General features: G+C 37.9%; 1 protein-coding gene across 7 annotated transcripts in view; it reads right to left on the reverse strand.

The window, feature by feature from the left end:
- The window catches only part of MGAT5 (mannosyl (alpha-1,6-)-glycoprotein beta-1,6-N-acetyl-glucosaminyltransferase), a 301,985-nt gene that overhangs the window by 73,055 nt on the left and 212,454 nt on the right, over window positions 1-16,476 (reverse strand). For all 7 annotated transcript variants that reach the window (XM_023527509.1, XM_023527513.1, XM_023527510.1 and 4 more), the window contains 4 exons: window positions 10,952-11,023; window positions 9,223-9,384; window positions 5,665-5,834; window positions 2,388-2,522 (listed from right to left, as the gene is read on the reverse strand). In XM_023527509.1, coding sequence (XP_023383277.1) covers window positions 2,388-2,522; window positions 5,665-5,834; window positions 9,223-9,384; window positions 10,952-11,023 — 539 coding nt within the window. The remainder of the gene's footprint in view (window positions 1-2,387; window positions 2,523-5,664; window positions 5,835-9,222; window positions 9,385-10,951; window positions 11,024-16,476) is intronic.

Here is a 16,476-nt window from a genome sequence, read left to right on the forward strand (position 1 = left end):
AAACCCCAAACCAGGATAAACCTGATTCAGAAGGTAAAATGCTATCTATCCTGGCCCAAATCAAAATTTTAATTTTGCTTTTTTATGCACCTATAAACAAAGGCCATGAAAAGCAGAAGGTCTCTTCTCAATCAATCCCTTTCCTCTGCCTATGAAGTTCTCACTGCCCAGTGAGAAAATCACTGCTACTGCAAGGAAATGCTATGACAATGGTGTTTTTCTTCTCTGTGTTTGAGAAGATTCTTAATATTTTAAATTTTCATTTCTTTCAATTCTAAAGGATTTCCAATCTGACAGAACCATGGAGCTTAAAATTAATAATATTAAACTATAAGCTAACTTGAAATGAAGAAACCTAGTTCAGGCTTAATGATTCATTTATTAGTTAAAAAAAATATCGAAACATTTCTTTATCAAATATTGATAGAAATGGAACACATGAAGAGGTTTCCAAGTCACTTTAATTGAAAGATTTTCAGTGTTTTCTTAGGAAGTCGGCTCAAACTATAGGTCAACATCTACTATCACTGGAAAAATTGGTATTAACTTCACAGTTTTTACCCAAATTCATGTACCATCGACACTATGAAGTAAATATAATATTTATTTTATTTAAACTTATTCACCTTTTATGGCTGAATGGATAAGAAAATAAGACACTTACATAAACTGCCTGTAAGAGACTCACTTCGGATCAAAAGACACACATAGACTGAAAGTAAAGGGATGGGAAAAGATATTTTATGAAAATGGAAACAAACAAAAGCTTAGGTAGCAATACTTACATCAGAGAAAACAGACTTTAAAAACAAAGGCTATGACAAGAGACAAAGAAGGACCCAGTAATCCCACTTCTGAGTATTTATCTGAACAAACCCAAAACACTACTTCAAAGGGACATGTGAATCCATATGTTCATTGCAGCATTATTTACAATAGCCAAGATAATGGAGGCAACCTGGGTGTACATCAATAGATGAATGGATAAAGAAGAGGTGGTACATACATATAATGGACTATCACTAAGCCAAAAAATAAATGAAATCTTGCCGTCTGTGACAACATGGATGAACTAAGAGGGTATTGTGCTGAGTGGAGTAAGTCAGAGAAGGATACATGTCATGTGATTTCACTTACATGTTGAATCTAAAGAACAGACTAAACAAACAAAACAGAAACAAACCCATAGATACAGAGAAAATTTTTATGGTTGCTGGATGGAAGGGGGGTTGGGTAGTGGGTGAAAAAGGGGAAGGGATTAAGAAATATACAAATGTGTTGTTACAAAAGAGTCACGGGGATGTAAAGTATAGCAATAAGACAGAGTCAGTAATATTTTAATAACTATGTACGGTGTCAGATGGGCACTAGATTTATTGGGGTGATCACTTTGTAAGTTAAATAAATGTCTAATCACCATGTTGTACACCTGAAACTAATATAATATTGTATGTCTATTATATTTGAAAAATTTATTCACCTTTTAAATTTTATTGGAAACTTACATGCCATAAATAAAAGCCAGGATCAACTGTAATAAACGGAAGACAACAAAAAAGCATATTACTCTTCCTTAGTAAGTATTATTAAACTCGCACTAGATACTTTTGCCTGCTGAAGGCTGAGATTTACAGCTATTCGCACTCTATTAAAAATATGTGTGTTAAAAGTAGTGTCAGAGAGATAGTAGCAACAGACTAAGCCTTTTTCAGAAAGACTGAAAGTGGAAAAATTAACAAACTTCAATATATAATTCAATGTCATTTAGTGTCATGCTGTGTATCATGTAATATTGTTTCAAATAGTAAATCACAGTCCCAATCCCACACCCAAAGAAATACTAAGTTCTTCTGCTAAACAACAAAGACTGTACAGAGTAATACATGCACTTGATGATACTAAGCATGAGGCTCATCTTAAAAAGTACAAGACCCCAGCCTTCAGACAAGCTATTTCCAGTTTTCTCTTCCAAGAATCACAAGAATACTGATGGGGGAAAAGCGAAGAGAAATGGGTCATTATCTTAAACCTAAGAAACACCAGAAATGACACTGTCCACAGTTTATCAAAATCGGTATTTGATTAAGCAGATGAGGGTGGGGCAGGCATACTGAGAGAGGAATGCTAAGTATTAGGAATGGTAAAAAGGAGGTTGGACACTTGTTTTCTATTCTTACAAGAAATTGATGAAAATAATGAAGAACCCTTGAAAGTAAAACGTCACTATGAGAATCTAAATTTCAATAAGGAATGGAAAATATACTCCACACGATTCAAAAGATAATATTGATAAGTGTTTTTTTTTCTACTTGTAATCATGTAACCCGTGTTAAAAAAAAAAAAAAAATCAAAACTATACAAACTTAAGAACAGCATGCGGCACTTACTGGTAATGGACCCAGGAGGGTCCGAGAGTTTTCTTGAACTGAGCAAGTCCTACGATATCAATATAAATGAGCTCAACAATTCTGTCTCCTACAGTTGGACAGCCGGATCGGTTTCCCACAACCTTCTTCATTATTCTAGAGAAAGGGAAGAGAGGAAAGAAAAATTTACTTCAAGGTACTACATTTAGCGACTTTAGTAGGCAAATAAACATCAAAGAATCCTTATCAGGGAGAATGGCACAGCCCTTCCCAACCCTCTGCTTATTCAAATTCCTCCTGCCCATCAGGGCCCATCCAGAGCTTTGATTCTGACTTCTGCTAAAGGAAATGGTGGTACACAAACATGGCCTTTGAAACCAAGGAAGATAGGGGTCTGAATGTCACAACTATCTAGCAACTGTGAGATTTAGAGAAGTTACGTAACCTTAAAAAGTTTCCTCATCCTCAAACAATAAAACAAACAAAAAACCCAGCACACAACCAGAATGGACACAGAGAAGAAAGCAACCTCTCAGGCCTTCTTCAGGTGGTTAGATGAGGTACTAAGTAGAAAGTGACTAATGTACACAAGATCCTCAGTGACTATTGTTTCTTATTATGCCAGCCTTTAATGACCTCCTATTTCTGACCTCTTCTATTTCTAGCCTCTACAGTAGAAACTTCATTCTATATTGTCTTGTACTATTTCCGAATTTCTTCTCTTACATCAAATTGTTCCTTCTGACTAGACTGTATTACATCCTGGCATTACAGTTTATATTTTCTCATTGCCCTTTCTTCCATCCACCCATCCGTACCAACCCACCTTTGTACTCAGAGAGAGCCAACATACAACTTTACATGTGGAAGTAAATAACTGTTAATGGTACTGCCATTAGCATGACCTAGAAATAGGTCATCATTGAAGCCTTTTATTCCTGCTCACATCCCATAAGAATCCTTTCAAATTAGGGATAGATACCCTACTTTGACATAAACAGGATTCTGCTCTATAGCTCCAAACTACCTCAGGCACCTTGCTCCTCTCCTCTGGTTACCTGTAACCAATTTCTTCCCAAGAACCTGAAGATTTTTTTTTTGTAAAGGACTAGATAGTAAATACTTTCATCTCTGAAGGCCACATTTTCTGTCTCGACTACTCAACTCCGTCATTGTAGAATGAAAGCAGTCACAGACAAAATATAAACAGTGGGTGTTCCCATGAAACTTCATTAACAAAAACAGGCAGGTCTAGACTTGGCCGCAGTTTCCTGACTCTTAGGTCCACCCTGTATTCAGTGGTTCCCAAACTTGTCTGTACATCGGAATTACCTGGAGGCATCAAAAGATACTTATACCTGTGTTCCATCCCCAAAGGTTGTGATTTAATTAGTCTGAGATATGGTCTGGGTTTTGGGCATCTACAAAGTTCCCCAGGTGGTTGTAACGTGCAGGCATGTTTGGGAACCACTGCGCTATGTTGCTTCCACAATTATCTTGTTAAATAAAATACATCTGTCGCTGTCACCGAAGTTCCCCTTGACCATCGAACTATGTCTTTGCCTGACAGACCCCTAATGTTCCTTTCCTGACCTCCCTAGTAAGCACTTGTCCCTGGGGCTCCAACAGTATGCCTTTTGTTTACTCACGCACCCATTCATTCACCCACTTATTCATCCTTTCACTCATTTGTTCAGTTAATAGTTTGAGCCCCCAATGGTGTGTTAGGCACTATTCTAGGCGCTAACTACACAGTAGAGAAAAATATTCAAACAGTTTCTGCACTCCCCGTGCTTACACTCTACCGTCCACACTTCAATTAGTACTAATCACATTGTAATGGGTGTGATTATTGTGTAATGTATTAGTTGTAATTATAAAAAGATTAGCATCTCCTTGACCACATGCTGGTCATCTCTGTATATCCCATACCAAAAACCAGCCCACATAAGGCACTGGAGGAATGAGTGCTAACTGTATGAATGCATCCACTTCATAGATTGTGTACCCGATGTGTTTTAAAGCAAGCAGCGGGGAAGCAACAGAAGGCAGCATGCCGAAGGGACAGAGTGGTGATTAAGGGTTCAGGAGACCCTAGGTTTATCCAGATCGCAAAGGAACAACGCGGTACAGTAGACAGAAGCACCGCCTGTGAGGTCAGACAGACATAGGGCTTGAGTCCTGGCTCTCCCACGTATTCTCCACGCAACCTCACACAACTCATTTGTAGGTTGAACCTCGGTTTCAGCAGAGACCAGCAGTACCCAGTATCCACTTCCAGGTTTGTGTTAAGGACTAAAGAAGATGAAACATGTAAAATGCTTAGTATCTGATGCACAGTAAGTGCTCAACAAATGTTAGCTGTTAATAGTCATCATGGCTGTCATAACTGTCGAAAAACTAAAGCCCTTATATATCATGGTTTCAGAATATGGAAATCATTTAACAAACGACAACTGATGTTATCTTACTGCTATTGCTTTCACCCCAACACTGCCACTACTGTGGACCTGGGACCTAATACAAGTGTCTTCTCTGGGAGTCAGTCAGGATCTTGAACAATAAAGTAGAAGCAGGATGGGACATATTTGAATACCCCTTTCATCTCTAGAATGTTCATTGAAGGTGTTTCTTCTGGAACATCTGACATATGGCAGAGGATAACCTGGCTGTTCGGTGGAAAGTCTCAGTGGGCAGTTACGCAAAAGGATGGAAGGGGCTCTAAGCATGCCTGCTTGGCCAGCTGTGTCATCTAAAAGCGATTAAGAGAAGGCTAGAGCTAGAAGCAAGTTTCAGTGAAACAGAAAACCCAGGTAGAGTTAACAGACTCAGAGTTTGAAAGTTGGCTAATTGAAAAAGGATTGGTTCAGGGCTTTCAGGAAACTCATTCTATCCAAATTAAATTATACACAGGAACCTGCCCCGTCGCAAGATTTAGATAGTTTGATGTTGAGTAGGGAATGGTATGAATTTCAGCAAGAGACAGGGAATTAGGAAAGTCAATAATGTTTTGTGCTGCAGATGTTGGAAGCACCTGTTATAGCAAAGAATAAGCTCCTTGCTTTGAATTTTCTGGCATTCATTTATGAAGCCTCTGGAGCCTGTAGCTACAATGAAAACATATTATCCTTTTCACAGTGTATGTATTTAGCTCCTGAAAATAATCTTCTTATCTCCTGTTTAGTGAATTATCACTTTCATTTTCTTCTAAAAGAAATTACACACTAATAGAGGGCTTTAAGAGTTTACAATTTCTTTTTTGTATTCTGATTTTAAAATTGAAAAGTAATCTCCTTACTCCTTGAGCTCAGCCAGTGAAGCCGAAATCCTAATGTCATGGCCCAGTAAGTACAGAGATGTAATTAAATCACTCCACTGAACTAATTCACCAAGAGGGCCACCACTGAAAGCTGTCTCAGCAATCTTAAATCCAGATTCCTTCGTCAGGAGTCCCAGGTGAACAAGGACCTGAAAAAAGAAAAAAGAGAGGTGCATACTTATTTCCACTGAATCAAGTATGGACTCCACAGTAACACACCAAAGAGCGATCAACCAACGCTAAAGTCAGGCTTACGTTCTAATGTAAGGTAAGCAGTTTTCTACAAAGTATAAAGAAGGGAAGGAAATTACTTTTTTCATTATTGTTTTAGAGAAACAAAGTCATTGTTGTCCTTAGTATGGCTAAGAGCGTGAGGTATGAACAGATATCCTGCTCTTAAAAAGGATATATTTGGAAAGTCAGAATTAAAGGAGAGTAAGCCAGGACAATAAAATATCTTTGAACAATATTGGACTTTTTTCTACAGCGAGAATATTTTTATACTTTTAACATGGAAAATTTCAAACACATACAAAAGCAGACATGATGACATAGTCAATTCCAACTGCACTCATCATGTAACTTCAATAATTATTATCTCATGACAAATCTTATTGAATGTACACCCCTCATTTTCTTCCAACCCCTCTAGCTTATCTTGAAGCAAATCCTAGACATCATATGCTTTCACCTATAAACATTTCACTTTGTGTCTCTATAAGAAACCCTCGCTTAATATATCATAACATCACTATTACCCCTAGAATAGCTATTAATTTCTTAATATCATCCAATATCCAGTTAGTGTTTACATTTCAAGTGTCCCTTATATTTTCAAGTGTAGTTGTTTGAGTCAGAAGTCAAATAAAGTGTGTAAATTGTAATTGCTTCATACATCTCTTAGCCTTGTTTAACCTATAGTAGTACCCTATCATCTTTTTTTGAGAAGGAGCTTGTAATTTACTTGTCAAAGAAACTGGGTGGTATTTCCCATAGTCTCTCTCACATTCTGGATTTTGCTGACTGTATAACAGATTCTTCTGTCCCTCATATTTATGATAAATTAGTAATTAGATCTTTGGATATAACCAAATTCACACACACACACACACACATTTGCTAATGCTACTTTATAGGCGGTACTGTGTACTTCCACTGGTGGGAACAATCACTGTTTTGTGATGTTAGCAACTAAACATCTACTAAGCATCAATTGCTGATGATCACTAATGAAATGCATTAATCCATTAGGAGTGGCAAAATGGTGATATTTATCATTTCTTCTGCATTTATTAGCTGGAATACTTCTATAAAAAGAAACTACTTTTCATCAACTACTTGGTTATCCTGAAATACAGTTTACATAAAACAAAACAAAATAAAACAAAGACCCTAGTAAATACTTCATTTTTTCCCTTTATTTGCCAGTTTTCAAAATTTGTTCTTTAGCATTCTCTCATAATGACCAATGAGGATTTTAAAAAATCGTTATAAAAAATCATGGATATAAGTATATTTGACATGTTTCAATAAGTTGCAGCTATTATTCTTATTATCAAACTGTCCATCTTGGCCAATGGGAGGCTGCTCAAATTGGCTTCTAAGTTCTTTTGACATAATCCTAAGTAATCTTTGATAGTTTCTTTGCTTCCTGGTATGACAAAGTGTTTCAGGCTCATCATGTGCAACTTCTGTCTCAGACCTTAGCCAATTTTCTAAGAATCTCCTCTACCATTTAGTGGAAATGGTATTTAAAGAGCAAAGTCTGGTGCTCAGGGTGTTCTAGATGATCACTGTAGGCTTTTTCAGTGGACATAGCTAGAAAATTTATTTTCTCTTAAGGATAAAACTAATCATGAGTTCATTCTGGTTTTTTCAATTCAAACTCAGGATTTTAGTATCTTTACATGACACTATCCATCTGGCATGTTATTTCCTCTGAAAATCCCACTTTTTAAGGACACTAACATGATTACTTATTTGCTTTAGTCCAATAAACACAAAGAATTCAAAATGAGGATATCAACTTCACCATCTACTATGGGATTAGTAAAAATTGTTATATTTTTGCAGTTTTTGTCCTTTGTGATATCCCGTCAGAAATATTCAACTTTGTTCTCAAGTCACTAAGATTAGTCCTTTTCTATGTATTTATAGTAAAATGTGATATGCAGTCAGTTCATTTGTTTTATATTCCTTGTGATTTTTAGGTATTGCTTTTGGGGGGTAATTAAATTTTGTTTTACACAAAATAATTCCAGTATTAAATCTACGAAGTAGGATATATTCAGAAGAGTCCGGTTTCCAGAACTGTTGCCTCTACACTATTCCCTCCCTCTCCTTATTTGATCTTTTTAAAATTGTAGTAAAATATACACAAAATTTACCATTTTAACCATTTTTAAGTATACAGTTCAGTGTCATTAAGTAAATTCACACTGTTATGAAACCATCACCACTATCCCTTTTTTTAAAAAAAAATTTTATGGTTTATCCTTCCATTTAAAAAATATGAGCAAGAACTACGTATGTATATTATATATGTGTGTATATGTGTCTATATGTATATATGTAGGTATAGATATGTAAATTTCCTCTCTCCTTTAAAAATAATATTCACTATTCTCCACCTAACATGTCTTCACCTAACGATATATCCTGGAGGTTACTGCATAGGGTTATACAGAAATACTGTTTATTTCTTTTTATGGCCCATCTGGATCTCTGTCTAGATACTCTTCTATAGACTACTTGGTTGGTGCTAGGATGTTTGATCCTGCTATCTCATAAATTCAAGGGATCTAAGCAAGACTGACTCATTAGAGTGTGACTTGAGGTTCAGCAAGTGTATCTGTATTTTCTTCTTCGGGTATATCAACTTCATCAAATTAGGAATACCAAACGCATTTAAAATTTATTTTTAGGTATAGAAACAGATCTTTTACTTTGCTCAGTTATTTGTAATCAGAACAGTTAATCGAAGGCCACAGCCACTTAGTCTCTAACTAATAGGGTATAAGATTTTCCATGGGGTATTCTAGAGGTTTTCTAACCATCTCCTCATGAACTTGAAACAAATTGGTTCAAGTTTAATTTATAGTATCACTCGCTCAAGAATGTAAGCAGGAGAACCAGAGCAGCAACGGGACTCATCAGTTACCCAAACCCCAGAATCGACGAATACCCAAAAAATGAAATTGTCATGATGACGTAACAGGAAGGTCTCAAAGGTTGTATTCAGGTAAAGAATGCTAAGTTTCTCAACACCACCGAGACAGATGATTCAAAGGAAAAAATCTTACAGGCAAATATTCTGCTTAGCTTCACCTAAGAAGCATGTATACTGGTTCTTGCTAAGTAAAATGACTGCAACCGGGGACAGGAAATCCCAAAAATGAATGTATGAGAGACGGAGCAGTTTCCACCCCTCCGAAGAACTATCACTGAGACATGACATTTTTAAATCCTGTTTCCAAGCAAAATCAAATTTAAAAAGAAAACTGGCATCTAACTGAACTGAATTAATTACAAACTCACTTTCTTCCTTTTTCTCTTTTCAAGATTCTGCTTTTCTGCCAGAGACTTGATTGCTTGGATCCAAGCATCAGCCATTCGCCGGATCCGCAGTCTCATCCACCGGAATTCTTCATGCTTTTTCATCGTACTGTAGAGAATATTAAAATCTGTACGAATTTCCGCCTAGAAACAGAAATTTAATAAAAATGAATAGATGATAAAAAGTCAGAAACCATAATGGTTTTCATGACGTGACATTTAAAAACTTGAAAGAGATACTCAATTACATACAGGGCTTCAAAAGTGAGTCTTGACTGCTGCACGGGTTTGCTTTAAGGTCCTGGGACTGCAAATTGAAGTGAAGACCCCTGACTGCTAATCTGCTCTAAGGCACATCGTTTAAAAAATTAGAAATTGAGAAAGAAAGAAGAGTCACTGCAAAGCCCTGAGCTATGTTAAAATGTATTTTTTAATAATGAGTACACTTGAGGTACCTTGAAATTCTCTACACCGGAATTTATTGGCCACTTCAGTCTACTGTAGGGCAACAGGATACTGGGAAAGCTGAAGTCAATTCTTAACAGGCTACCTGGTATTGTGGAGGCTGCCATAAAGACTTGTTCTGTCCATAAAATTAAGTGGGGAAAATACATGCTCCTTATCCAGTTTTTTCCCAGTCCAAACAAACAGAAGTTCATTATTTTCTAAAGAATTTAAAAGCTAGGAATAATGTTTTCCTATCACAACTAAATAAAATGTAAAATTCAGGCCAGAATAATTTTAAAAGCCAGGAAGAACATTTTTGTAATATAGCTGGATATAACCAGTGATCGAAATAACAGGAAAAAAAAAAAATGACACAGTATTTTTCACGTAACATCTAAAACATACCAAATCCATCTTTCAGTATGGATTCACCATAGTTCATTCTCAACACTCATCCGAGCATGTCTCTCCTAGAGTCAACAGTTTTCAATCTAAGCATGGGTCAGCAAATATAGGTCTTGGGCCAAATTCCCTTTGATGCCAGTTTTTGTACATGAACTTTAACTGGAACACAGCCACGTCTATTTATTTACATATTGTATATGGCTGTCCTCTGTGCTACAAGGTCAGATTTGAGTAGTTGCACCCAAAGATGAAAATATTTACTACTTGGTCTTCTATAAAAAAAAGTTAGCTGATTTCCCAGTCTAAAGACTAAAGACTTAAACCTTTCGCAGTCTCCTACCTACCTTTCCAATCTCATCTTCACCCCAGCTCTTCCAAACATGCAAGGCCTTGTGACACTGAACCATGCTCTACTCCCTGAAAATGTGAAACTCTAGTACGTGCACCTTCTCCCCTAAAATCAGACAAAAAATTATCTCCTTGACCCAGTCTTAACTCATTCATCATTTAAAATTCAGTTCCAGTGTCATCTTTTCTTGGCCATATCTCCTGACCCCTACCTAGGCTGAGATCGCCACTACCTCTAATTCCCACAGGTGTATTCCAGCATTCACACAGTTACCATCACTATTTACAACCATAACCCTCATTAGATCATTGAGCACTTCTACATCTATCGCTTAGGAACGCTCAGATAATTGTTCGATAAATATATGCAAACTGGTTGACTTAACTTATAGAAGTTCTTCAGTTTATCACTATTTCAGGTTACGGGTGGCATTTCTAGGAGACTCCACTTATATTACTTGGCATCAGACTCTAATCACAAGCCTAGTAAGAGGTTTCCGAAATCACTTACCAATGAATTGTGATCAGCTTCTTCATAGGGATTTTTTGCTCTCCAAGGTAAATGAGGACACCAATTTTCAACCTGAAAAATATAAATCAGAGACACTAAGTATGCTGGTTTATCTGTAAATGAATTAACGTGTGTACAAAGCACTGAGCACAGTTCCTGACACTCAGTGGGTACTGTATTTAAGTGGGTTATTATTATTAGTAGTCAAAGACCCATGCTTTTAGTTAGCACTCCACAGATAGGTGCCCTTTCAGATAAAACGGTAATCAGCAAAGGTCCCAAGGAGCACATGATTAAGTTTACATCTATCTGTCCTTCAAAGTACTTTACCGTGATGACCCCTTAATCATTTAATCCTCACGTTTCTACAGCAGAAGGAGAAGGGGGTCTTTTGGCAGAAAGTTAAAAGACTAGAACAGTGCAGTAGGGGAATGAGAATGAAAAAGTGTCTCTCTGACTATTTAGCAAAAGGACAGGAATGATTCTTTATCTGTTGTGGCATGTCTAGAAAGGAAATAGCATGGCATTTGAGTCATACAATTCAATCATTTATCTCAGAATTAGAAATGCAACTGATAATTTAAAGCTAATTGATCGAGGCTTTCCTTTCCTTTTCTGTCTGTTCACTTCATGCTATCACAAGGAATAAGATGGTAAAATGTACTGGAGAAAGAGATGAAAAGAAAAAAAACCCTCAGCAATCTTGTGAAAGCCATTCTGTTAGATGGATTGTTCTGTCAAGGCACAAGAGTTTATTGAGTTGTGGGGGAGGAGGACAGAGAAAAGAAAAGCGTCAGGTTTTACAGAAATCACTTCAGTGAAGGTTACCAAAGAAAATTAGGTAAATTCACAATTTCTCCGTAAAGGAAAGATGAAAAAATGCAGAGTAATATTGATGTCTGACCCCTTTGTCAAAACTGGCCATACAATTCCAAGATAACATATCACCCAGTTACTAACATGTAATGAGATCATTAAAGATGGATAATAAAGAGCCATGGAAAATAATTTTCCTATGGCCAGGCAGACCTATAAAAATGAACAAAGCGAGAGGGTGAGGGATATCCTTGGAAGGTCACTAAGAATGCAGGGAAATGTGTGAGATCACAGCCTCCTGGATAAGTAATGCTCTGGGTGAGTTTTCAAAGAAACAGCAGTTTCACTAATCTACAAACTTTGCTTAATGCAAGGTGATGTTTTATTTACTAAGATCAAAATAACTGGGTGGTTTGCATATAGCCATCTGCCTGCCAAGGATCTGAAAACAATAGGCAGAGGGCAGCAAAGCTTGGGGGAGGGTGGAATCCCCGGATAAGAAAAGTACAATATTCTCTTTTTCTTCTTGTGGAATAAAATTAGACTTTACCATATTTGTGAGTGGCTTCAGAGACTCAAAAGGAGACTTTCTGAATGGGGACATAAGTAAAGTTGAAATGGGTTTTACTATTTAAAAAACGAACAAACCAACCAAAAAAAACAACAAAAAACCCCCACTAACTTGCCTTGGGTGCTCATGTCTAATTCCTGAGACCTTAGAGCAATATCACCATGAAAGGCAATATCTTGAACTCCACAAATGAGAAAAATGAGGGAAAACCAGCAGAAAAGCCTGAAAGAGGTTGAAGACCCAGTTGGCCCCAGTAACACTACACACATCTATCTGTATCTTGTATTCTTAGGCCAGACTGAATTATCTAGTTCAAATTAAATTTTTGTAAATGGACTCAATAAAACATGCTATAAAGCATATTTACAACATGAAGGCTTAGAATAAACTGCAGATCTGATCGAGAGACCTTCAGCCCCACACGAAAAAGATGAGGATGGGCAAACAGGGTACAAATTTGCAGTCAACCTCACACTAAATAACTAAGTGTACACAGCAACGTGTCACATAAAAAATTTCCTCCTGAATAGCATGATATTGGGAAAGATGAAACAAGACTATGAATAAAGAAAATTAACCAAAAGGAGAAACATTAGTGAGATCAGATATTGTTAAAAGAGAGTCCGTTCATTCCCTCCTCCCCCTAAAAAGAATCTTCTAAAACTCACTGATGAAAATACAGTCCCAGGTGATCTTCTAAAACATGACTTCCCTGCAGAATACTCAGGACTTTCATTCCTCTTTGAAACTGATCATTTATCTCAGTTCTTGCTACTCTAAATGACTGGATAATGCTTTGCAAGGCTTCAAGGGCATCCCTGAAAGTATGGAAAATGGAGTCGGTCTATTTTAGCTCTCAGTGAGAAATCTTAACCGTTACATACTCACTCGTAACGGAGGAAAACCCAACCATGAACATTCTTGACACAGAATGAGGAAAGTGGGTTATTAAGGTTGTTGTTTTAACCAGGATAACTGGTTAATAAGATAACTGAATTACACATAAACCAATTTCTCCATGGGAAGGGGGTGGGGATATTTCTTTCTGAAACCTCAGAGAATTACCAGGATTGGAAGAAAGCCAACATCTGCAGTGACTCCAAGTTCAGAAACAAACAGCCCTCAAATGAGCAACCCTTTCTTCAATAAGGGTCATTAATAACACCCGGGGAAAATCTTGCTCAAGGCTAATGACTCAATCTCCTAATCCGTTTTCTGTCTGATCTACCCTGGCTCCTTTAACAAATTTAACCCCCCAGCACAGCATCCTACCAGGAAAGCTGGACCCCAGAATGAGCCCACTGCCTTCCTGATCTGGATGCCCTTCTATTTCAAATCATTATTACCATCTCCTCCTGGCTGTCAGAACCCTAGTGTCCTAGGTTGGCCTGTGGTCTCCGCCTTCCTTCACGCATTGCCCTGGCCACAAGTTCCTAACTGTGGCTCCTGGTGCTCTCCCTAGGACAGTATTTACCCTCGGTACAAACACACAAGGCTGGAGCACTGGACTCTCCCATCCCTACTTGACTTCTACAAGCTGGCAGCCCTGCCCCAAGCCCTGTGCCAGGGTAGAAACTGGATAGCCTTAAAATAGTCCACAAATCACTACGTAAGTCCAAGAATTGAAAACCATCTGAGTTCATGGCAACACACACATACAACAATCAATAAAGGAGCAGAACCATTACTCTAATAACCTTTGATTTGAAGACGAAGCTTCTTCAAGGGAAAGTAATCTTTTTAGTGCACTAGCCTTAGGCAACAAAATGAAGACAGCAAAAACATAAAAAGACTAGCCAGCCTAGACTTGCGGAACATTAATGCATATTCCACTGAGAGGGCGCTTTAAATCACTTTCTTAAACAAGAAGATATAAAATTAACCAATTTGATTTCTGACATCCATTCTCCCAGTGATTTAAACTTCTTTGATCTGCGAAGATGTTGCTGCTTACTCATGAGCAATGTGAATCGAAATTCATAAACAGAGCTCAAGGAGGTCACTCTTTCAAGGTCCAATAGAATGGACGACAATTCATCATACTTAAGAAAAAAGAAATTTCTGGTAGATAAGTATATAGCTCAAACTGGAATTTAAAGGGGGGAAAAATAAAAGGACAGCAAAACTAGAAGAAATTTAACGTATCTACGCATGTACTTAGTTAGGTACAACTGGCATAACTAGTAATGTTCTATTCTTTTGAAAGAATAATGATCAGGCTCTGTTATGGCTTCTTCTCTCATGATTAATGTTAAGCATTTTGCTCTAATGGATCACTGACAGAATTTCATGCTGCATTTTTCAGATTGTAAAGTGCAGTCAAAGCTAAATGAGAAAAATGCATTTAAAAAGTCTGAGATTATCTCTGGACAACGGTGTTATGGGTGCTTTTCATTTTCTTCTTTATACTAATGTGCATATTATGATTTTTTAAAACAATGTACATTTATTAATAATTTCTAAAGGGGTTACATTATGTAAGCATCCAATCATTTACTGAAGGTTATGGTGTGTCAGGGTCTCGGGGGAAAAAAACAAACAGGCTTGCATACATTAGAGCATTGAAGCCCCTCGCCAGGATACGTGGGAGGAAGTCAAGGCTTAAAGGGGTTGGAAACTTGCTGAGGTCAGCTCACTGGTGAGAAGAGCTGGGTGACAACTGAGATCTGTCGCTCCCCTGACCAGCACACGTTAGAGCCACCGTAAAGGCCAAGCTTAGTGAAGGACAAGAGAGCTGCTGGGTGGGGAAAGAAGACTGAATGTGGAATCGGCCAAAATGGATTTTATGCCAACTCTACAAACAACGAGGCATATATAACTTTAAACCCTTTGGCTTTCAAGTTGTCTCATCTACAAAATGAAGGTGTTGGCTCAGGTGATCTCTTAATTCTATTATGCTATAAGATCTGAAAAAATTTTTTCCATCATCTTGTCAAGCTAATTGGTTACATATCAAAAGGGTATACAGTTAACTTTACTTATAGTCGACTATTTGATACACTGATTATAAACATCTCTGCATATATACATATATACACACACACATACACATACATTTGTTATACTGGCATATTGAATGAAGTTACTCATGAAGGTATATGCTTAAAAAAAAAAACTTCTCTACCCCACTGCACCCCCAGCCCACCACTTTCTAATGCTTCAAAGCGGCAATGCAAATGGTAAAAGATACCTACACGTGTAAGTAGTTCAGCTACCCAGACCCGTCCTGTGCACCAGACAACTAGGTTGATTAATATTTTGGCCAAAATGCTTGTTAGAAATGGCTATGTATATGGCTATGGGGTGAGAAGACAAAGGATAAGAACAAAAGCTACAACGTACTAGGAGCCAAGCACTAGGCTAAGCACTTAACACACATTACCTCATTTGCTCTTCAAATAATCTTCTGGGAAAGGCCCCTGATCATGCAAGATGAAAACACCAGCCCCGGGAAGACCCACGGCTGGGTGCTGAATCTCATCTGCAGCCCCAGAGCCTGTGTGCTTAATCCCTGTGCGACACCCATAGAAACCACACACTTGGTTCTTATAGTCCCGCAAGCATGTTTCAGTCTTCAACATTAAAGTATCATTGCCTAAATCTTCTATATAAAATCCTTCACAACAAGTTCACTCTGGTCCTGCTGTACGGCGGCACTGGAAGGGCGAAGAAAGTCATAACACCTCCCTGCTTACAACTCTTGCCCCAGTGAGTGTCTATACAGATGATCGTGTTAAAGCCTAAACTGAATTACTCCCTACTCTAACTCAAACCCTTCAGTGGCTTTTCCTTGCACCCAGAATAAAATGTGGAATGTATAGCAAGAATTTACAGAATCTGACCTCAACCCTTACACTGCTTGTCCCACTCACTCTGCTCCACATACAAGAACCTCCTTGCAGGTCGTTCCTATCTCAGAAGGGTTGCCAGACTTGCATGTGTGTGTGGGCGGGTGATGGGGGGGTGGCGGCAGTGGGAGGGAGGTGGGGAGATAAGGGGAGGGAAGAGAGAGAGAGAGAGAGAGAGAGAGAGACAGAGAGACAGAGAGACAGAGAGACAGAGAGACAGAGACAGAGACAGAGACAGAGAGAGAGGGAGACAGGGAGAGGGAGAGGAAGGCCAGTTAAATTTGAACTTC

This window comes from Pteropus vampyrus, unplaced genomic scaffold (genome assembly GCF_000151845.1).
Source record: "Pteropus vampyrus isolate Shadow unplaced genomic scaffold, Pvam_2.0 Scaffold17, whole genome shotgun sequence".
In the NCBI taxonomy this organism is placed as follows: domain Eukaryota; kingdom Metazoa; phylum Chordata; class Mammalia; order Chiroptera; family Pteropodidae; genus Pteropus; species Pteropus vampyrus.